We start from the raw sequence: 24,372 nt of genomic DNA, 5'->3' as shown, positions 1-24,372 counted from the left end.
TCCCTAGTTAAGAGGGAGTGTTGAAAAATGTGTAACTAGGTTTGATCTTCATAAGTATGAAATGTATTCTTGTAAATTATAAAATGAAAAGAAATTATTATTATTGGAGCATGGGTTTCATGCTCAAGTTCTTTTATTTTATAGGTCAAGCACCCATTAAGTGCTTCTAGAGTTTGTCCTAGGTTTAAGAGTCATTATCATATATTGAAGACCCTATGGGCACATTCTATCTTGTAAAGAAAAATTTGTTGTCTTTAAAGTGTCGAAATACCTCCAAGATCAAGTCAACCTAGAAGTTTTCAAGTCGGCCTGCATGAAGAGCCACGTCTACCCTTGAAGAAGCCTATATATAGAGAGGAACTTGTCCTCCATTTCACACACTCACTCATCTCATTCTATGCGAAGAAGAGGACTAAGAAAGGTCGAAGAAGGACGAAGAAGAAGTCGAAGTGCTTGGGCTAGTTGTCTCTCTCCCACGTGGAAGTCGAAGCTAGGGTTTCTGCACTGGGGTTATCTTTGGTTCGATCTTGGAGGAAAGAGAGAAAGGAAGTCAAGTGTAGGTGTCTCTCTAGCCCTAAGTCTCAAGGAAAGGCAAGCAAAGGGAAGAGAAGGCCATACGAAGAAGATCAAAGTCTTCAATAGAAGCAACAGCAGTTGCCGGAAGACAGAATTTCAGATCTGCAGTAGGAGGTTGAAGTTCTTGCAGTAGGAGGCAGAGTTGATCTTGATCTTGGAGGGTATTTGTCTGAGTCATTAGGTCATGGTATTCATCAATTGAAGGATCTATAAGAAGAGAAGAGATTTAAGGGTTCTCCCCTCAAGAGGAGGGGTTTTGGCCCTGGCTTGTAGCCTATATACTATGTCACTGCTCTTATTGTTTTGGTATCTGTTTGATGTATCTCACTCTATAATAATAAGGAACAAAGCTAATAAGGAAAAAGGTATCACAAACAGTTATCAAGTTAAAGGGAATTAACATATTCACTGCCCTACTGAATTCTCAACACGACCAATGTAGGAACCCAGCGCTTGAATCAATGTACCACAATTACAATTCAACGCACAGAGAAGAGAATCAATGCCAACGCATACAGGAGTTTCAACTCAAGACTTGAATGGAGACCGGAAATGAACCCTTTGTATTGCTTGACCAGCATATGCACAGAAAATAGAGAGACAGTGCAACACATATAACTTATGGCATACAGCTGCATATAAATTACTGCAGAGATTAAACTATTCGACAAGGCACCAGAAATAAACTAGCGACTTGCTCAATGTTTTGTGGTCACTGCTCAAACTGTTTAAAACTTTAACACACTCACTGCTCGAACAAGGAGGGTCTGCGTAATGACAGTGTCATGGTCCATAGCAGCAGGCACAGAACTCACAATGTAGCGTTACTCTGGTAATGTACAGCCTTCTACATTTGCAGGAACAGGTCTGAGCAGCAGAAGAGATGGCAGATACAGAACTGACAGGTTCTGGGAAAGAGGCAGAGCTGACAAGCTCTGAAAACACCCAGGTCTGGCTTGCTCTGATACCACTGTTGGAATGAGCAACCAGATTGAGTGATAAGCGTGAAATTCCATTATTATTCACAAAAATATTGCATATAAATACATTATGTGACCGTTGGATTCATCTTCCAAGATCTCTTGGACTCTTCGTGATGTTTCACCTTTCACACCATAACCCTTAGCGGATTAGGTGTCCAACAAAAACAATACTTTGAAATTTTAAGCATTTGTAAATCGATGCCTGCTAGAAAGTTAGGTATGCAAATTACAGGCTACGTAGCAAAACAATCATCATGCCAGCATGTCGTTCTGTCCACCAAAATTCTGTTCCTCTTGTCAGATACCCAAGAAAGCACTTCGTCAAGTAGGCTAGACCACAATTTTGACTTTACAGCACATATACTTTCCATATATTGTACAGGTTTTGCCATCCTATGTCCAAATGGGGTCTCAATTGAAACTCCAAATTTATTGCTGCCTCCCGCATCTGGTATGTACAAAACTGAATCCCCTGGAATTGCTATAATTCCATACTCAGGCATGCTCAACATTCCATGCACTCCTCCAATGGCTTCCACAGTACTCGGCAGAGGACAATCCTAGAGAATACAAAACACAAAACCACCATTTGCAATCAGTTCATACTGTGCTTTAAAATTATCAATAAGTTTTTGGAAAGGAAGCACTTCCTTCTTGCCTTTGAAACCTTGAGGAAGAGCAGTGAGTTCACAATTAAAGAGTCCGTTCACAGGGTCACAGCCTTCTATCATAGATAAAAGAACATACTCTCTGTCATCTATTTTTTCAGAGTCAACTGTCCACTTGGGATGTTCTGAATCTTTCCAGCAGCGAATATTTTTAGATTGATTGGTGCCCAAGAAATGGTAAAATAGTTGATGATCAAGATTGATATCTGTTTCTGTTCCTGCGTCTGTCCCATCTCCTTCTTTGGGGGTTGGATAACAGCTGTAAGAAAACCCTTTGTTGTCATTAGTCCAAGTAATTGAAGAAAATTTCACCCATGAAAGGACATCAGGTTCCATACTCTTATCTGCCATCCTGATAACCTTGTTGTTCACCCAGTCACTGCCACTGGTGCTTAAGCCAACAGCCAAGAATTCCACATTTTCACTGACTTCGGAGATACTTAATGCTACTGTTCCATCTTCCCTCAGCATATTAGGGTCACACAAGACCTGTGCTTCTGCTTCCAACGTATCCTGATTATAAAGAATACACTGATCTTGAAGCCCAGTGTTGGAAAAATAAAAGTAATTATTACTAAATTTGAATGGACAGTCATATCTAGGGTGGTCATATAGGGTTGTGATGTGCTTACTCAGTTCACCAGTCTTCAGCAAGGATTCAGTTAAGGCCACTTGTCTCTCAACACAATCCTTGACTTCCTTTGAATCAGGATCTTCCAGCATTTGCAGACTTACTTCTCACGTTCTCATTGCACTGTAGCAGTCCTATAGGGGTACGCCTAGGCTTGTTCCGCTGACATGTTATGCATCCCTTCGCGTGCCTCAACACATCACCCTTGAGGCCCTCCCAAGAAAACCTTTTTCTGATCTGCCTATATGTCTCAAAGAGTCCTTGGTGTCTTGCTAACTGTGGATCATGTACAGTGTTCAAAATTTCCCTCTTTAGTGTAGAATCAAGAGACAGATATACCCTGTCCTTATAGAAAATGACTTCATCCTCTATCCTGTATCTATCATCTTAGATGAGATCGTCCATCAATTCGAAAGAAAAAATATTTTTGGAATATTCTATATGTCTCAAAGAGTCCTTAGTGTCTTTCTAACTGTGGATCATGGAAAGTGTTCAAAATTTCCCTCTTTAGTGTAGAATCAAGAGACAGATATACCCTGTCCTTATAGGAAATGACTTCATCCTCTATCCTGTATCTATAATCTTAGATGAGATCGTCCATCAATTCGCAAGAAAAAATATTTTTGGAATATTCTACTAGGAGGTGGGCTTTCCAATCCTTGGTGATATGCCTGAGTGAACATACAACTGGTCTCCTGGAAAGTGCACTACTCTCCACGTTCTTCTTGTACTTGATACCAAAATATTGTTAGCTGTTGCTTGGTGGTTCCTGATTCATAATTAAATATTCTGCCACACAATCTCCATGCCTACATACTGCCTCCATTTGCTTAGCTGATATAGTTTGAGGGCTGCCATTGGACGTACCTCTCAACACTAGCTTGCTGCCATTTGAGTCTCGGAACTCCATTTCCATCACCTAGTAGTTCATTGCAAATCTTCCTACCAAATATAACCATTGTACTCCTAACACAACATTGGTATCTGCGAGTTCTATTACATAAAAATCATCAGTGAACGTGTAATTACCCAATGTCACATTCAAACGTGAAACCACCTACATGCATTTCATGTTATACCCATCAACTGCCATCACTTTGAAGCCTTCAAATTCTTCTGTGGGAATGCCCCTCCTTACCACAATAGTTGCATCAATGAAATTATACATAGCTCCACCATCAACCAATGCTATGATTCATTGCCCTGGTATGATACCATTGATCCTGAAGGTGTAATATTTTAGGAACTCCAAAGAGAGAGATGATAGTACCTCCTTTGACTCTTGTACGTGGTTTCTCGTCTCCTTTAGCCTCCTCAATGGATAATTCTTCTCCGGAACCGCTAGGTTCCTTGCTTGGTGCCGGTGTTGTATGATTGTATCATCTTCATTGTCACTATCGGACACCACTTCAATGTAGTGAATCTTCCCCTTTCCCAAACATCTATGACCAGGTTCCCATGGTTCTTTGCAAGCGAAACAAAGTTTCTTTCTCCTCAACTCGTTCCGAGTCTCCTCATTTAGCCAATCCTTCCTCGTCCTATCTCTTTGAAGTGGCTTCTTGTCCTTGTCCTTCGGAGGGATTAGTGGTTTGGATGGAAACTTCACTTTTGGTGTTGCATCTCCAATATCTTGTGTCTTGGTGATGGCATCTTGCAATGTGGCAAGTTTGAAAGCCTTGACCCACCCATGCAATGATTCGGTGAAATATTCTACGAAGAGTATGACCAACCTCTGCTCCGATATGTCTGTCACCATGACTGCCAGCTGCTGGAATTCTGAAATGTAGGATTCCGATGTCCCGATCTACTTGAGTTGTGCCTTGTGCAGATGGTTCTACGATTTGAACTAACCCTTGGGGTTCAAAATGTTGTGTGTATGTGTGTGTGTAATTGTTTCCCTGTTTTCAAATTTTAGGAATTCTCATTTTCAACACTATACCTATTTTATAAACCTTTTCCATCTCCAAATTCCAAGTAACTTGGTCCCAATGATATTAGGAGGTACTTCTACCACATCAGATTATTGAAGGAGGTGTTTATGATCATGCTTGTACCAATCTTACTGCTTACACTTTGATGAGTTATTTGGTGAGACATTCACCACTAGGGTCAATCTTAAAAGCTCAGTTATAGAACACGGAGATACAGATGTGCATGCTTTCCATCAACTATGTTCCCAAGGGCTTTCATTCGTTATAGTTTGACCGCATTAGAAAGCAACAATTGCATGCTCACGCAAGGCCATTGGAGTCTGGACACCTCATTGTAGTTCTTGGGCATCAGGTGGGTGATGATATTTTAGTAGAAAAAATATCCTATCCAACCTTCCAACGTATATGACTAGGTATGTAGGATGTTGAAGAAAAAATCTGCAAATCTTGGAACCATGTAAAAGGTATCAATGTTAATCAGCAGCACTTCTTTAGAAACATAGCATTAATGAAAATTGATAATATCTTAACAAATAAACTTTGCTAAAAAGCACCAATAGAAGAAGATAGCAATTTCACAAAATAGACGAAACACATCCCTGGTCTTATTTGTGCTAATTCCGTGAGAAAAAATATATGATAAGGATAAAAGTAAGAGCAAACACAAATACAATCAAAGCAAAAAAAATTGGCGTCCCTCTAAATGTGCCACAGATTCACAATTTACCAGCTTCAAGCCGTCACCGATAGTTAAGATTGGATTCAAAGTGTCTAAACCCTGCATTCAAAGTAAGGCAATGATCAAAAATATTTCTCATTTAGGCTTCTAGCATAGGATTAATTGAAATCGATATAACTTGTCGATGACATGATTAAACAAGAACCAAAAACAACATACAAATTGAGCATCTGTTTATTTTGGAACTGAACTGATATTGGCCCTCTGTTTATTTTGTAGATGAACTCAAATTAACACAGGCAATAAACTTAGAAAAACAAAAATGTTAGTAGAATATAATATTATAATGGGAAAGCAATTGTTAGGCCTCTAGTGATTCCCCCATTACTATTGTCATTGTATCTCTTATTGTTATTATTGTGCCCCTATTGTCCCCATATTGTTATTAGTATGCCCCATAGAAACCCACTATTGTTATTTTTGTGCCCTTATGTCGGTTTGATTACATTGTGACCCCTTAGACTCCTATATATAGAAAGGAGGTTTAGTCATTTGTATCATCCAAGAATTGTTCATTTGTGTAATGTAAAGGAGGTTGCCCCCTCGAAGAGGCTGAATTCTAAGGCGTTGATCTATCTTTTCTATCTTTTTGTGAGCTGGTTTCCTAACAGCAATCGTACAACATTTAGAAAATTTTGAAAGCCACCATGATTCCTCACACCAATCTTACCTTTGAAGTTCTTTTTATGAGAAATGTAGCATGAAAATAGAAAAAGATCTTTCTGACCTTGAAATTGGACAAGGTATAGATCAAAAGAATCATCGTTTGACTTAAAGGTTGTCTACGTTTTGTCATTCACATTCTCAACGCATTTAAAGTTTGCCTGAGATGATTGAAGATGTATCCAATTTCTAGTGTATATCTACGTTTATTGTTATCTTTTCTTAGAGATGATGAAACTGAAAAACTCCTTTGAGAAACTATGAGAGAGCATTTGACAAGTGAAAATTTCAACTTTCAAGTGGAATAAATTTATCTGGCAGAAAAGCTATGTTAATTATTTGTCCAACAAGCATAGGAAGTCATTCTTGTTGTTAACATAGCTACAAAATCTAAAATCAAATCTAAAAATGTGAAGCTAAATTTTGTTCAATTTCTTTCATGCACGATAATAAATAAGTAAACATTTTAAAAACATATTCAAGAGTAGCAGTGTAGCGCTATAGTGATGCCGTCTTAGACATAAAATTAGGTGCCAGGTTGTGGCCTTTCACTTACAGAGAGGGTGTAAGGTATGTTGGGAGGGAAAGTGGATTGTGAAAAATCACTGCCAAAATCAAGTAATACATATTCTTCTTCCTCTTGTTCCTGCTCTTCATTCTTTTTCTCCGACTCAGCTATATGCTTTAAGAGAAAGGCAGGTCCCAACCATGTAATATAGAATAGAAGTGCGGACATCAAAATTGGCATCAGTCCAGAAAACAAGCTAACCATATTAACTTAAATCTTAAATTAACAAACTTTGTATAATTCAAAAAACAATGCTGAAATTATTAAAAATAATAATAACAATAATAATAAAGTGTGTTTTCTTACTTGGGCTGGTTTTGCTCGATGAGCCATGGACAAGGAGAACTTCCTGCCACCTTGAAATCAAGCCAAAAATATAAGTTCTCAAAGCAATGGCACGCTTTGCATACTATCTATTTGCAATACAAATTGAAGTGCTTTAAATTCAAATGTTGAAAACCTAAGCTTCTAAAACTACTGCATCGATGTACTTACCACCTTATTAGGATTCAATATTTTGTTTGGATTTTATTTTGTTTATAGTTAAGGCAGAGAAGTTTTCAAAGTTCGATGAAATAAAGATATTCTATTAAGATCAATAAATTATGATAAGTGCTTGATAGAAATGTTGAGTACATCATTTTATAATAAGAAGACCCAGAATATAAAGTATCTCCGGCATGCATAACAATTGTGAGAAACAGATGGTTTGTAAGGCATTTACCCACACTGAAATCTTTGGCAATCAGGACGTTGGCTCTAGGGCGTGAATCTCCAGGTTGAAAAGATAGTATCCTACCTCATTATGGTACTAACATTACAGGCAGTTTTCATGTCATGCATTGGGAGTCATCTTTGGCTTGTGGTTGTTATTTATGTGATGTTATAAGTTATCTCTATAGTGGCATATCCCTATGTCAGAATTTGATCCCACATTGACACTCCTTTGTCAGTTGCATGTGTGTTAACATTCCCATGGGGTGCTTGTGTTGTGAATAATCATGCATAGCAATTGTAAGATGGAGACGATTTATATGGGAGTATCCACACCAAAAGTGTTTACAATTTGGAAGCTAACTTTGGGATGCAAGTCCCTAGGTTAATATAATAGCATCCTTCCTTGCTCTGATACTAACATCAATGGTTGATTTGGTGTTATGCATTGTGGGTCATATTTGTCTTATGGTTGTTACCTATGTGATGTTATGTGTTATCTCTACAATGACATGTCCCTATGTTGGGATTTTATTCCACATTAATACTTCTCTTCTCAATTGTATGTGTGTCTTAACATTGTCACTAAGTATGTGTGTGTTATGAATAATCCAGCATGCGTCACAATTGTGAGACGAAGATGGGTTATAAGGCATTATTTGTACCAAAAGCTTTGCCAATCCAAGGGTTGGCTTCAGGTGAAAGTCCCCAAGTTGATATGATAGGATCCTCCCTCACTCTGGTACTAATATCATCAACAATTTCAATGCCATGCATCATGGGTCATCTTAGGTTTGTGGTGGTTATCTATATGATGTTATAGGCCATCTATATAGTGGCATATTCCTATGTTGGGATTTTGTTCCACATTAATACTCCTTTCCTGAATTGTGTGTGGGTTAACAATCATTAGATGTGTGTCCCATGAACAATCCCGCATGCATAGCTATGAGACAAAGATGATTTATAAGGCATTACCCACACCAAAAGCTTTGCTAGTGCAAATGTTGGGTTTGGAATGCAAGTCCCTGGGTTGATATGATAGCATCCTACCTCACTCTTGTACTAACATCACCAGTGGTTTTAGTGCCATGCATGTGGGCTATCTTTGTCTTATAGTTGTTATCTATGTGATGTTACAGGCTATCTCTTCTGCTGCAACAAAGTTTCCATTATTATGCCTAACCCATTGCTATGATTTTCCTCCTAAGCATCAATTCTTCTTGTAGCAATAAAGATGGAGGTCCTATTATCAGCAATAAGAGCCTCTCATCTACAAACAGCACGATGATTGGCAATAATTTCACAAAGAGGGCATCACTCAAGATGTTTATGACTTGCCATACATTCCAATCTCTAAAGAAAGATATCCAGAATCCACCAATTCCAGACCCTTTCTGTAAAATCCTCTACCAGTACTGAGAACCACACTTTCACCACAAATTTAAAACCAGAGAATGTGGAGGAACAAAATGAGATTAGGTAATTAACAAAGCTACTCACTTCAATTACTAGCAAGGTTCCATAAATTCGCCAAATACAGACCGAGGAGGGGAACGGGGAGGGGCAATTAACAAAGCTACTCACCTCGACTACTAATGGGGTTAAGGAACTCCTCCAAGAAATTGTCGAAGGAGCTGCAAAGGGACGCCTCCAAGATATACACCTCCAAGGATACACTAAGAGTAAATAGAGGATTACCATCGAGCTGGAGAAAGCCTCTCAGAAACCATCCACCCAGACCCAAAACAAGTTCCATTATCCCAAATTTGCCCGAGGTCATAATTAAACTAAATTGATAGAGTTGCTCCCCCATAAAGTTCGAAGTGTTCAATGGTACAAAGATTGTAATAATCCTCGGTTTCCATCCTCCCTTCTTAAATTCGAAATTCCACTTGGCTTCGAAAGATGATGGCATGCAAAGTAATCATAAATAATAATTAAGGAATTAGGGAGAAGGAACCCCCTTTTAACCTCACGGTATCCACATTCCAAGCATGAGGGTTCCCTGGCGAAATAATCAGCCTATTGATTCCTTTCTCTTAGGGACATGAAGAAATTCCATATATTCAAAGCTACTAACCTATTTATGGATTCATTGAATGAGCCTTGCCCAATTGCCATCGAATGAAGTAATAATTATTGCTAAATATCCAATGGCAATTAATTATATTGTTCACCTTGGGTCAAGAATCTTTAGCCCTTCATATAGAGAGAGTGCCTTAGCCTGATTATTGGTAGTTCCACCCAAACTCCATTCAAAACTAACTTCTGATTTCCTTGAGGATCAAAAATGAAACACCCTCTTGTCCCCCACAGCCACGCACCTGCCACCCGAATAATATATTCATCACGAGTTCAATATGTCAGACACGAGAATAGACCCTGAGTGAGTATAATAGTCCATCCTACAAACACTCAGGCTAGACTCAATTGAGTGATGGAAGCTCTCTCAAAAACTCTATATTTATTTAAATTTGACAAGAAAGTTGATCTCTTTTCTAGAAAATACACAATGCCCTAGTCAAATATGCTAAGAAGAAGTCAACAAGATCTTAGTTCGATGGTAAAGAGCAACTGTTTCATACCCCACCAATGTTCAAATCCCCTAAAGACGCATTGCCCCTTGTGAACCACCTCACCCATGTAAGTTGACTGCCTCTCCTACGTAAGAAGGTTACTCCTTGAGGATGGGGCAAGGTGCAAGTCCTGGGAAAATTTATAGATATCCCCCAGTTGCAGCATCACAACGAAAGTGTTTTGAAGCATCGACAACATTTGATATTCCTATGGTAAACCAGCTATAATCATTGCAATATTGCCATAAGGGGTAAGGGCACACCTGCGGCTGTAAATTGGAAGCATATATGTGTGCGGGGTAAGCCAGCTATGGTCATTTCAATATTGCCATAATGGGTAAGGGCAAGTTTAAGGCCACACTTGCGGCTGTAAATTGGAAGCATATATATATGGATGGGGCTACAGCCATTGTCATAATGGAGAAGGGAAATCTTGGCCACTGTAATATCACTCTATACATATGTGTGTAAAAAATGGAGGACAATGGAGTACACACTCGCCGCTGTAAATCTGAAGCATTATTATTATCTTCCGATTAACAGCGACAAGTATACCCTTATTCATCATAGCAATGGCTGTTACCTTATTATTATTATTATGTGTGCAGAGGAGAGAGATTAGAATTAGTAATGAGTTACTCTGTGAGAAATATAACACAAAATTAATATATCTGATATAACATAAAGGATCTAATCAGTGGCCTTTTGAATCATATCATGTATCGTGTATGCTCTTATAAGCCTTCAATTATCAATATCATGAGCTTCTTTTTAAGTGAAAATCTGATGGCTGTGATCAACAGCTCTCTGTGTGATGCCTTTGGTAAACCATGTACTTGTTTCTTCACTACAGTTGTTGAAGAACAAAATTTACTTATTTATGTGCCTTTTGAGTACAATCTCAGAAATGATGTTGATGTTATTACAGTTGAGGCTCTAACTTATTTTTTATTACAATGTTACTTTTAGTTCCAGCAGATGCATTGCCCTTGAACCATCCATGTTCTCTTCTATAAAGGAAAGGCGATAAGAGAACAGGCAAATTTATCTTCAACTGATTTAATCTAAAACATGGTACCAAAAACAATACAATAATAACATGAAACTAAACTTGCATTCCGACAATCCCATCTATATTAGAAGTCGTTTGCAGTGTCAGTGACTGGAATGGTGACTTACAGGTTATTATATACTTGGCTGAACTTGGACAACACTCTCAATACCCTCCCTGTCCTCCGCAGTAAGAGGTAAGTAATGTCTGTCTGTCAGCTGTCACTGTTTTATAGGGCCAATTTCCGATAGTTTTGCTAATAGGTCTGGAGAAAACATTCGTGCATGATAAAATTCTGAAATACGCCGTCTCTTTGTGACTCGCGTAATTTAGAAGAATGTTTAATGTGAAGTATGACGACTATAGGGACGTACCTCTTCGAGATAAGAAAAAAAAAGGACCAAAGTAGCTAAAGCCTCCTTCCAGTTAAAAAGACCGTCACTAATAGCCTCCCTCTGGTATGAAATATCCCTCGCTAGTGGGTACGCAAAACCCTAAACCCTTTTGCAAAACATTCTTGTGTATAGAATTTGCTAGGCTAATAGGTGTTAATTTTAGACTTAGCAATATGATGATGAGAGTGTAAGATTGTTGAGGTATCAGATTTTTCCGGTGAACATTTCACTCGGGTTAGAGACAATAAGCTTTTTCATTACCTATATGGTACCATAGTGATCTCAAATACATCATAGTAGGCTCATGGTTTCATGGCCTCATGGCCCCACTTTCTGGCATTTGGAAATTTAATATTTTGTTTGGAAATAGTTTTCACTATTCAAGATTTTTTCCTAACAAAATGGTGAGTCTTAATTATTAGATAGTTCATTAATATATTAGGGTGGATTTATGGCTTTCACTTTTTAGAAATAGTTTTCATTATTTAAAAAATTTCTTTCTTAATAACATAGTGAATCTTAATTATTCGATATTAAAGTAATATCATGGTAGGTTCATGGTATCACGATTCCTGGTGTTTGGAAATAGTTTTCACTATTTAAGACTCTTACTTTCCTAATAACATGGAGAGTCTTAATTATCCAATAATACATCATGGTAGGCTCATGGCCTCACAACCCCATTTTTTGGTGTTTAGAAATAGTTTTCACTATTTAAAACTCCTCTTTTCTTAATATTTTCTTAATATTATGGAGAGTCTTAATTATTCCATAATAATCATAATAAACTCATTGTCTTACGCCCCTTACTTTCTTATGTTAGGAAATAGTTTTCATTATTAAAAACTTTTCTTTTCTTAATAACACAAAGAGTTCTAATTATTCAATAAAAACAATTTTTTTGCAACATTGAATAATATCATCATTATCATCATCAAATTTTATTTTTAATTAAAGTTAAGTTTTATACATGGTATAATATGAAGTGTCGAGTGCCTATAAATATTATAGTATTGGTATTCATTACAATTTCAACTAAAGCTATATCATTGTGAAAAAAATAATTGGAAGGTAGAAAGCTTATTATGGGGTTAAAATAATTGTAAATTAGTGGACCTTTGGAAATGTGGGGAAGAAAAAACTCTTTTTTGAGACTCTTGTCATTCCTATTACTTTATATGGACGTGAAGTTTGGAGATGCACTATCTCTGAAGAATCATGGAGAAAGATAGAGCAGATCCAAGAGAATTTTGTAATCCCAAAAATATAAGCAATAACCCTATCGTATCCTCCTCATAGAAGCAAGTATACCCCCCATTAAGAGTGTGGCTATCACTAGGTACCTAATGTATAAGAATAATTTAAACAACATGGAAGGCAAGAGGTTTTTCAAAATTGCTTCAAAGTTCAACCAAAACCACCTACGACTAAAGTGAGGGAAGCATTAAGATGTCAAGGCTTGGCTAAACCATTGGGGAATAGAGAAAGAGAACATTTTGTAGAATAATGATAATATCAAAAATATTGTTACATCTAAATTTAAGGAGAAAATGTGGTGTAATAAAGAATTAGATGATAAAAGAAAATTAACATGTTACAAGGAGGTGATCAACCCTGATCTTCAAGATCAAAAGTGTCTCTTTATTTTGACTAGTATAAAGAAGAAAATCGGCATTGCTAAAATAAGAACGAGTTTGCATGAGCTTCACAATGAAATTAGGAATTAGGAAATTCTCATAACTTCGTGGGATGAAAGAAGTTCTCATCTTTATATGATAGTAAGAGGGTTGAAAATGAAAAACACTTTCTTTTATAATTTTTTATGTACGCCAAATTAGATCTCGAATCAAAAAAATTGTCACAAGACCAACATTTCTAACCTTCTAATTCATTGAAACTATGGTGATCTAGAACACTTCTCAATGCTTTTCAAGCACAAAAATAAAACTTTAAAGAAATCCAAGTAATACCTTACCAATTTTTAGGCCCAATAGACTAATTTTGATCTTAGTGGATGCAAACTATCACCATCACCATCACCATCATCGTTATAAATCTAATACAACATATGTATGCCAAGTTCATTTGTAATATTTATATAAAATATGTGGATCAAAATATTACTTTAATATAATAATAATAAATATATACATTTGATTTATAATTTTCACATTATAATTAATGTCATTGATGTTTCCATTTTCAACATGTTTTTTAAGTTGTATAGTTTTCTGTGTTAAAACTATTAGTTCAATTTCAATGTTTTTATTAAGGAATAAGAAGAGAGATAAGGAAATCTACGCATTAGGGTTTGTGCGAGCTCCGCAATCTCCCCCAAGTGCCTTTGGTTCTGGCCTTCAGGGCCCTGCCCGCCATGGCGGATCCGCTTCAGCAACCTGGCGCCCGCTCCTTCAAGGATATGGTCTTTGGACGACTGTTAGACCAAGCTTCATTCTTCACAAAGTTTGCCTCCAGCTCTGCCTCCTATACGCCGCCAGGAGGAAGCTCTAACAAAGAAGAAACTACGCATCCACAGCAAAATGAGATGCGAAAAAGGAAAGAAGACACGGTGAAAAGATCAACCAAGGATACTCAGGCAGACATGGGCAAGATCGCAAATAAGCCCTTCCCTGCCAACGTCAATCCTTCACAATCTTAAGAGAAACCGCAAGATCAGGGGAAAAAGACCAAGAATAATTGTAATCCCAAAGCCAAGAAAATCCCAAAACTGGAAATCCAGGACCCCGGGGTAGCTGAATATAGAGAATACATGCAGGAACACACAGTTATATGCAAGTTCATGGGAATATGGCCAACTGAAAGAGCCTTGAACTAGTGGATTCAGAGCAAATGGACACCCAAAGGGGAGATCATACTTCAACTAGGCTCCAAAGGATTTTTTACAGTCATCTTTGACCTCCTAGAAGACAGAGACAGAATTTTTGAAGGAGGACCCTATTTCTACAATTCAGCCAGTTTATACATGAGATTCTGGAGGGAGAACTTCACACCAGAAAAAGAGGATTTCACTAGGGTTCCAGTCTGGGTACGCCTCTACTCCTTACCTACTGATTATTGGACTCCTTCAGTCTTAAAAGGTATAGGAGACTAGTTGGGGGAGTACATCAAAATGTCTTAGGGCACCAAAACTGGTCACTATGTTTCCTATGCTCGAATTTGCGTATACATAGACGTCTCTAGTGCCCTGCCAGAAGCAATCAAATTAATCTTCAGGGATGTAGTCTGGCTACAAAGTATAGACTATGAAAAAATCCCTTCTGATGCAGAAAGTGTCACGAGCATGGGCATATTTTCCAAGATTGCCCCATGAATAAAACCCCTCAAATGCAAGAGAAAGTAAATAAACAAAAAGACAGCGAAGGGTTCACCAAAGTAATCTCCAGGAACAAGAATAATAAGAAGAAATCTATCCCCAAGAAGAACCTATACAAAGAAGCAAGCCAGAATCAGTTCAAGGTACTGAACAGTAACCAAGAGCAAAGGAACCCTAACGAAATGATAGTAGATGAAGCAGGAGAGGAAGAAATGCACCTAGTAGACAATGACCAAGATGAAAGGGATACAGGCAATACCAACAGAGGTAAAGAGCAGGCGCTAGAGGATACAGAAATGCAGCAAGTAGAAACAGAGGAAACACTAGAGGAAAACGCAATAGAGGAAGCTCTACAGGGAGTAGACCTTGCAACAATTGCAGAGGAATGGAAACAGAAAGGAATAAATGCCATATCAAAACATCAGTTACAAAAACTCGAAGGAGCTTATCTTCTCCAGGAAGAATTAAAACTCAAATCCCACCAACCAGCACAAGAAAATATAGCTTCAAAAGGCATATTAGCCAACATCCCAGTGGAAGGACTCAACCTCAAAGGATCAAGCAGAAAGTGAGGATGAAAGACCACCAGTCAGCTCCTTCAAGAACTGGGAGCCAAGCTAATCAATGAAGGAAAGGTAAAGGCTCTAGCTCTATACCCATCTCCATGTCAATGAATTGCATCTCTTGGAATATAAGGGGACTTAACAGTCCTGGGAAAAAACGCATCTTAAAAAGCAGAGTCCTGTCTGATCATCCCAACATCCTCCTCATTCAAGAAACAAAATTGGACTCGACTCACCCTCCCCTCCTTCTCAACTCGTGCTTCAAGCCTTACAGCTCCTTGGCTAATACGGCTACCGGCATGGCGGGGGGCATAATGACTTTTTGGAAAAATTCCAAACTCGACCTAATATCTTCTCTGGCCACTCACCATTCCTTAACAGTGATCCTGAGAATCATAGGCACCAATGAGACCATTAGTATAACCAATGTTTATGCCCCGCACAAGGTGATAGACCATATCAAAATGCTCCAAATCTTATCCAATCTCCTTGACCCTCTGCACCACCCCATCAAAATCATTGCAAGTGATTTCAATATGATAACTAACCTATCTGAAAAAAAAGGAGGAATCCGGAAGTTAGATAAGGACTCTGAGGCTTTCCTCGCCACCATTGAAAACCTCAACCTCATTGGCATTCCCACTAGCAATGGCTTATTCACCTAGAATAATAGAAGAGGAGGAGACCGTCAAATAGCCTCTCGTTTAGACCATTTCCTCCTATCTTAGGCAACCTATCTTACCTCCTGGGAAACGGCGGCAAGAATCCTTCCACAAGCAGGCTCTGATTGTTAGCCTATCTCTCTCAGGATCCAAATTTCCATGACTCCAAAGAACAAGCCTTTTAGATTTGAGGCATTCTGGTTGAATCACCTGGATTTCATGGAAAAAATGAAACAATGGTGGACTTACTCTCCCATCAGACCTGGAAACAAAATGTATACTTTCCAACAAAAGTTAAAACATATCAAAGAGGAAATTAAACAATGGAACAAAGGAACATTTGGCAATATCATTACGAATAAAAAAAGCTTGGAACAACAACTGGAACTTCTTCAACAAACTATAATTGAATAAGGGCTAATGGAGACTAGTAAGCAAGAGGAACAACTACCACAACAAAGTTGGGATGAAAGAGCCATTTAGGAAGAAAAGTTGTGGCAACAAAAATCTAGAATAAATTCGTTGAAATGTGCGAAAAGGAACACGACCTTTTTCCACAAAACAATGATACAGCACAGGAGGAACAACATAATTCTGGATCTGAAGAACCAAGAGGGTCATCTCATTCACTCTTAAGAGGAGTTGGAAACAGAGCTCACCAACTATTTCAGCTCTCTTCTCAAAGAGCCGAGGAATTATCAGGATCAGGATATCAAAAAGATCACCAAGAATATTCCCAAAATCCTCACGGAGGACCATAACAAAATGCTCCTAAGGAAAGTCTCCCTCCAGTAAGTGGAATATGTGGTCATGGGAATGCCCAATGGAAAAGCTCTTGGGTCGGATGGTTTCACTATTGATTTTTACAAAGCTTGTTGGCTTATCATAAAGTTGGATGTCCATACCCTAGTGGAGGAATCTAGAATTCAAAAGTTTTTCCTTAAAGCCCTCAACTCCACCTTTCTGACTCTGATACCCAAAGGAATCTCTATGGATTCCCCGGACAAATTCAGGCCCATAGCCCTCTACAATGTCATATACAAAATAATCTCCAAAGTTCTAGCCAATAGAATCAAAGTCATCCTCCCTCTCCTCATCTCCCACCAACAGTCTAGCTATGTGGAAGGAAGACAAATCATGGATAGCATCATCCTCTCTCATGAGCTTATTCATTCTCTCAAATCCCAAAAAACTCCTAGTATGATGATACAACTAGATATGTCAAAAGCCTTTGACAAAATTAGTTGGAACTATATGAGACAGATCTTGGATGTGTTTGGCTTCCACAAAGAAAACATCAAGTGGATCATGGCTATGGTGTCAGGAGCTTTCTTCTCCATCCTCGTGAATGGATCACCTTCGCAACCCTTCAATCCTACAAGGGGTATCAGGCAAGGGGATCCAATCTCTCCCTTCCTCTTTGTTATAATGGTGGAAGGGCTAAGTCATTCTATCACTGCTGCCTTACATGAAAATAAGCTCTCTGGTCTCCAACCCCATGCCTCTGCGCCCCCCCCCCCCCCATAACTCACCATCAATTTGTGGATGATACTCTTCTCATGGGCCTCCCCTCCATCAAAGAGGCTTCCTCTTTCATGTCCATCCTGACGGACTTCTCTGCTGCTTCTGGCACCTCCATCAATCCCCTTAAATCCAAGTTGTTTTTCTTTAATACTCTGTTGCCCATTTGCAGGAACATCGCCAGACTCCTGGTCATTCCTATTAGCTCTCTCCCCTCCACTTACCTTTGGGTTCCCCTTACAGATAGGCCTCTCTCTCGAGCCACTTGGGAGAACCTGGTAAACAAACTTGAGAAAAGATTGGCCAATTGGGCCTTCAGATCTCTAAATTTGGATGGTTGTCTTATCTTGGTTAAATTTGTCTTTCAGGCCATCCTGCTTTATATGTACTTAGCTCTGGCAGCCCCAAAACTGATTTCAATCAAAATCAGGAACCTTCAAAGGAACTTCTTATGGAGAGGAGCAAGGTCAAACATAAATGGGCTCTTGTAGCTTGGGAAAAAATCTGCAAACCCAAAAAAATGGTGGCCTTGGTCTTAGAGATATAGACCTCCTGGGAAAGGCCCTCGGAGCCAAAAACCTATGGATATGGATTGCTAACCCCAACTCCCCTTGGGTTACCCTCTGGAAAGTAAAGTACACTCCCTTCTTAACGCAAGATAAAATCATCAGGATCAATGGAAACATCAAAGGTTCTGTCATCTGGAATCAAGCTTGGGAGAATAGGGACATCATCAACGACACAGTTTCTGGGAAATAGGAAGTGGAACAAGGCTCTTTTCTGGGAGGATTCCTGGCAACAAAGGTTGGAACTTGATCAAGGTCACAATCAAAATATCAAGGCTGAAATGCAAAACAGAGGGAAGATCAAAGTCAACTAGTACTGGGGAAAAAGTGAAGAAAATGACAGATGGAGAAAGTGGATCAATCACGAGGAATGGACTCCCCATATGAAACCCCAAACCTGGTCGGACCTCTCATTAGAGTTACAAAAAAAGACAAATCCTCCATGACTCTACTAAGGATAAACTTAGATGGGGGGAAAACTCAACAGAACACTTCGTCTTAAGCGAAGCCTATAGATACATAGCAAAGCACAACCAACTCCAACCAGATCTTAAATGGAATGCAATTTGGGATAGGAATCATTGGCTGAAAATTTCTATCTTCCTTTGGTTAGTCATGCACAGAAAAGTTTTAACGTGGGACAATCTAAGAATAATAGGCTTTATTGGCCCCTCGAGATGCCCCCTCTGCCAGCAAGAAGAAGAAACTCCCAAACATATGTTAAATGTCTGCCCTTTCGCGTCCAATGTTTGGAATTGGATTTCTTTGGTCTTTAACAACTTTGATCGGGACCCCTCTTCCATTTAAAGTACCATCGCGAATTGGAGAATGGTCTATTCCCCCCATCCTCTGGTTAACCGCGCTTGGAATTTATTACCTGGTTTGATTTGTTGGTCTCTGTGGAAGGAACGCAATGCGAGAATCTTTTGTGGCCTCTCCATCCAGGAGGAATTCATTATCACGAAGATCAAAAGCATGCTCCACGAAATAGTGACCTCTCTACCCACTCAGACTGTCAAAGCCCCTCCCACCCTCCGTGAAGTGAGAATTCTCTCAATGCTAGATCTCCTTCATATCAAGGTCTGCGAAGTCACTTCCCTCCCCAGCCATGATAATAAAAATAACACGTGGCAACCGCCAGAGAAGGGGACTTTAAAGCTCAACTACGATGGCGCAGCTAAAGGGAATCCAGGCCCAACAGGTTTTGGATGGGTCTTATGAAACTCTAAAGGTGAGATAATCTAGATTTATGAGGGCAATATAGGTTCAACCACCAACAATGTTGTTGAACTTCATGCCCTGGAACATGGCAGTGTCATAGCGCACAACCTAAACCTCAGTCCTCTAATAGTTGAAGGAGATTCCACGCTGGCAACCCAAATTGGCAAAAAACTTCAGCAAGGTATCGAGGTGGACAAGATCTCGGAAAATTGGCACCTAAACAAAATAATACAACGGATCAAGCAAGGAATTGACAACATGGCAGGCCTCCACTTTCAAGCAATCAGAAGGAAAGGAAATAAATTAGTGGACAAACTGGAAAATGAGGGTACGGCTGCTACCCTGCACCTCAAGTCCCAAGTGTGGCAGGAATTAGAGGAAGGGAACTCTATCAACAATGCACATCAATCAATGAAGAAGATAACTACTCTACCGAACAATAATTGTTCATGTACTTTTCATCATTACAAGATGGATTTTCTGCTCAATGAGAAGGATAGGTGGAGGACGTCTGAGTATGGACTCATCCTTGGCTTGCCTATCTTTAGAGGCTACGATGCCATCTCCCCTCTCCCTTGTGTGACTGTCGTCTCTCAATCTCATCCTCTCTGCTCTACCATTACTCCTCCGCCCCTCCTCAGATCTCTGCATGCTTCCCCTTCCCGCCCCCTCTCCCTCATTCTGGTCTCCCTCCTCCTCCTGGCCTCTATAAATTCACCCCTCCCCCTTCTCCCTCTCATTCTTCTCATTGCCTTTTCCCTCCTCAATTTTCCCCTCACTCTCTGGTTCCCCCTGCATTCCTGTCCCTCGGTTTCTCTCATGGCTCCGAGGCATGGCTCCACCCTTGGTCCAAGTAGGGGAGGTGCACGCAGTCGCGCTGCCTCCCATTGGCAGTCCTTGGGCCTAGCCCCTACCACTCGCGTGAAGACTGTTGTAAGGCGTGCAACTCTGGGCTACTCGGCAGTAGTTAATATAGAAACTCAACAACGGATTTCTTACTTAGAGACCCATGCCAATATTCTCTGAATAGAGGTCACCACGGAGGAGGTCGACGCAAAATTCACTTAGATTCCAGACCATGCTCTCACCCAGGCACGTGAAAACCTCTATGTGCGTACAATTGAAACATGGTGGGAAATGAAGACCATCATGGGGCTTGCTATGCAGGATCAAGAGGAGTGCTTCAAGACTCTGGAAACTAAGATTGACCAGCTCACTGAAAAGTTTGTAGTGTAGGTAGAAGCCATCCACCATTGCAAATTTATCACTCGGGACTCTCCAACTTATACTTTCATCAGGAAGAAGTCGACAACGAAGGCCCATCCAACTGCTGAAGGAGTCCCGAGTATCAAGAAAGAGGACCTTGGGGCCTCCACGATTCTTCAAGGCATCACCGCGCAGCAGGAGGGAAGCTCTCAGGAGACTCCCGTTCGTCTAGATGAGGATCGGGCCACCACCAACTAGGAGTGATGTAGTCGACTTCCTTCACTATTTTTCCTCCCATGTGTATGTTCTTTTGCCTCCTCAAAAGTATGTTTGTCAAGGAGGATAACAATATCTGGATGGTCGGTCGCCATAAGGCATTCTTCTCCTTTCTCGGCTTCTAATTTCTCAAATTTTGAAATTGTTGTAATGAGAGTACCTCTCTGCTCCACTTTTGTACTATGTTCCCTCTTTTGTCTGGGTAGTACTATAAATACAACCTATGCTATGACCAGCACTAGCTTTTCGGCTGGGTCTTGTGTAGGGTTCTTTCCCACACAACCCTTTTTGTAATCTGTCAGTTTACCAAGTAATATATTATCTTATTTACCAAAAAAAATAAAAAATAAAAAAAAATCAATGTTTTTATTTATTTTGAATTTTTTACGAGTAGTTTTAAAAAGAAAATCACTCATATTAACATGCCCTAAATTTGTAGCTCTGCAGTGTGGTGCTTTTGCTGACTGCAAAAACCCTATATTGAGTCCTTCGTGATGGCATCCCTAGAGGAAGGTTCCTTCCCCTTCTCCAACTCCCTCGCACGATGAAGAGGCGGGCGCTTTCCAAGCTTTGGTAGCCTCCCTCCCAAAACAAGCTTAGACCTCAGATTTCTAGTCCAAGTTCATCGAGAGAAATGAGGAGATTCGCAATGTAGCTCTTTCCATAGGGGGTCGTAGAACCTTGCTTGCTTTCTCTAAGAGAGCCTTGATCAAGAAATTCATGGGGATTGGCCATATTCAAGATACATGGAATCCTGGATAGATAAAACGTGGAGACCAAAGATGAAGGGAAACATTGCATTATATGTCATCGACAATGGATTCTTCGCATTTATGTTTGAATTCAAAGAAGGTAGAGACATAATCTTCATAAATGGAACATATTTCTTTGGATCTAGGAGGATGTACCTGAATTAATGGAATTTAGACTTCAATCCCGATGAGGACATTCCAACAACGATCCTAGTGTGTGTTAAGTTGGCGTGTCTTCCCATGTCATGTTTGAGTGATGACTGCTTAAGAGCTACTAAGAATGGAATTGGGAAATACTTAGATACAGTTGAACCCAAAGGATCCTTATTTTCCTATGAAAATATTTGTGTGGAGGTTGATTTGGAGGAAGGTCTGCCCTCTGAGATCAATTTAACCCTATGAGATTGGGTTCACAAGCAATCCATAGACTATAAGAAGATCCCCTTCAAATTTTGGCACTGCCATGAATATAGCCATTTTTCCAGGGACTGTACCAAGGTTCTAATCAACAAAGACCCTGATCCATCTGCACCACCACCAGAACAATGGCAAAAACAACAAAGAGGTGGAAATAAGGGAAAATCAACCGTATGAAATCCCTAGAGCACTCACCAAAATAATGGGTCATCTACTTCAACCAATCATTTTAGAGATCTCCAAAATCATGAGGAAGTTGGGCAAGAGGGCCCAAACCCACTCCAAAATAAGAAGACATCCTATGATGAAAAAGAGAATGTGGAAGTTGAGGAGGGAGAAGTTAATGAAGTTGATCCTCCTCGAATTGTCCCCCAACAGTCACGTTAGGAGTCGTCTCAAGAGCCTCATCCAAAATCTCTGATGGTAGGCGCAGCAGGGGATGGATTTGTTATTGCTAGGGTCATGACATTCAACATAGCTTGGAATTTAGTTTGAGCAGACGAGGGTAGCAGCCACGAATCAAAGAGCTCTAAGAATAAAGGTTAGCCCCTGAAAAAAACTGTGAGAGAAAAAGAAGCAAAGTAGAATAAGAAGTTGGGGAATCAAATTGTGATCATTGAAGCCCTAAAAGTCAAAGGAGGTAAAGGACATGAAGGAATAGATGGGATAGGTCTCTCTTAAAACCTCCTTCCAAATGAAAGTGTTATCATGGAAAATACAGGGCTTAAGGAGTCCCTCAAAATCCCTACGAGTTACGGATATAGTAAAGCAAGAAAAAACTTGGATTCTCTTTTTTCAAGAAACCAAGCCTAAAGAGCAGGAGGTATTAAAAGTAGCAGGTGTATTTTGGCATAGTTGTGACAAATTGGTACAAATTTCTAGAGGTGCATTAGACGGTGTTGGTATTTTCTAGTCAAGTATGTATTTTAGATTGATAAACAGCTTGAATAATCAGTTTTGACTTTTGGCACTTTTGGAATCCAAAGACATAGGTGAGCATATACCAATCATTAATGTATATGCCCCAGTGTTGTATGGAGAGAAAGTGGAGTTCTAGGACTCCCTAAATGAAATCAACAACAGGGATCTACATAATAACTGTATTATGGGGGGACATTTTAACACAATATTCTGATCCTTTGAAAAAAGAGGGGGACGTATAACTAGAGATCCATTTAGAGACCACATGGAAGACTTGATAGAAAATTGGGACTTGATTGATGTCCTCCCAAAATCAGGGAAGTTCACATGGACTAAACACAAAACGGGAGACAATCATATTGTAGCTCGTTTGGATAAGTTTCTAATTCATAGCAACTGGATCTTGAAGGGGATAAACTCTTTTTCTACAATTCAAGCTCAATTTGAGTCTAACCATTGCCTGATCTCCCTAAATTTGGAACAACTAGAATATCTTGGTCCCATTCTCTTTCACTTCAATCATGCCTGGATCCAAGAGGAAGGGGTTGTGGATCTAATAACTCAAGCCTGGAGAATCCAAATGTTAGGATCTTTGGCATTAGTTTGGGAATCAAAATTAAGAAAAGTAAAAAAAACACTAAAGATTTGACTAAAAGAAGCATGTCAATCCCCTAGACTGAAGTGGAAGGAGTTGGTCAAACAATTAGAAGAGCATCATCACTTAATGGATGAGGCCCTCGTTGAAAATTGGTATTTGAATAAAGAAAGGGAGCTAACTGGGAAAATATATTTAGTGAGTAGGAAAGAAGAAGAACTTTAGCGCCTCAAATCAAGAAGCTTATGGCTGCAAGCGGGGGATCAGAAAACTTCATCTTCCACAAGTAAGCCAAGGCTAGGGATTTAAGGAATAGGGTCAAAAAAATCGCCCCGGAAGGTTGACCGAGATTAACCTCCTTTGAGTATATTAAGCAGGAAGCTTTTAATCACTTTATCATGTTGAGAAAGAAATCCCTTTGGATCAGGCTCAAGAGTTTTTGAGAGAGATTCTCATGGTGGTCTCACAATCCTCTAATCAATCACTTGTAAGGGAAATTGAAGAATATGAAGTTCAAGAAGTAATATGGGAGCTAGACACTGACAAAATTCTAGGGCCCGATTGTTTCACTATTAGTTTCTATTGCGCCTTTTGGCTACTAATCAAGAAGGACCTGATTAGAATGTTGAGTAGTAGCCATGTGAAAAAAAAATTGGGAGGGGGCACAAAGTCATCTTTCCTGGCTCTCATCCCCAAGGAATCGAATTGAGTGAACTTTTCTCGCTTTCACCCTATTTCTCTGTGCAACGCAGCCAATAAAATTTTGACAAAAATCAAAGCCAATAGATTGAAAAATTCATTACCCTTATTCATCTTAGAAAACCAAGGGGGCTCCATGCA

At 39.5% G+C, this 24,372-nt stretch overlaps 1 protein-coding gene across 4 annotated transcripts in view; it reads right to left on the bottom strand.

Annotated features, from left to right (window-relative positions):
• The window catches only part of LOC149141435 (Transcription factor TFIIIC, tau55-related protein), a 205,112-nt gene extending 193,439 nt beyond the window's left edge, over positions 1-11,673 (bottom strand). Inside the window, exons 1-5 of one of the 4 annotated variants that reach the window (XM_089449472.1) lie at positions 11,478-11,673; positions 11,232-11,368; positions 7,066-7,115; positions 6,748-6,873; positions 5,517-5,567 (exon numbers count right to left, since the gene is read on the bottom strand). In XM_089449472.1, the coding sequence (XP_089305598.1) occupies positions 5,517-5,567; positions 6,748-6,873; positions 7,066-7,092 (204 nt within the window). In that variant the 5' untranslated portion in view covers positions 7,093-7,115; positions 11,232-11,368; positions 11,478-11,673. The other 3 variants (XM_089449471.1, XM_089449473.1, XM_089449474.1) reach the window with 3 other exon arrangements.
• Positions 11,674-24,372: the final 12,699 nt, after the last annotated feature.

The sequence above is a fragment of the Pinus tabuliformis genome, chromosome X (assembly GCF_031772625.1).
Source record: "Pinus tabuliformis cultivar Carrire ecotype Pingquan chromosome X, CPIR1, whole genome shotgun sequence".
Lineage (NCBI taxonomy): Eukaryota > Viridiplantae > Streptophyta > Pinopsida > Pinales > Pinaceae > Pinus > Pinus tabuliformis.
The sequence above is the reverse complement of the archived record's forward strand: the minus strand, read 5'-3'. Positions and strand labels throughout refer to the sequence as shown.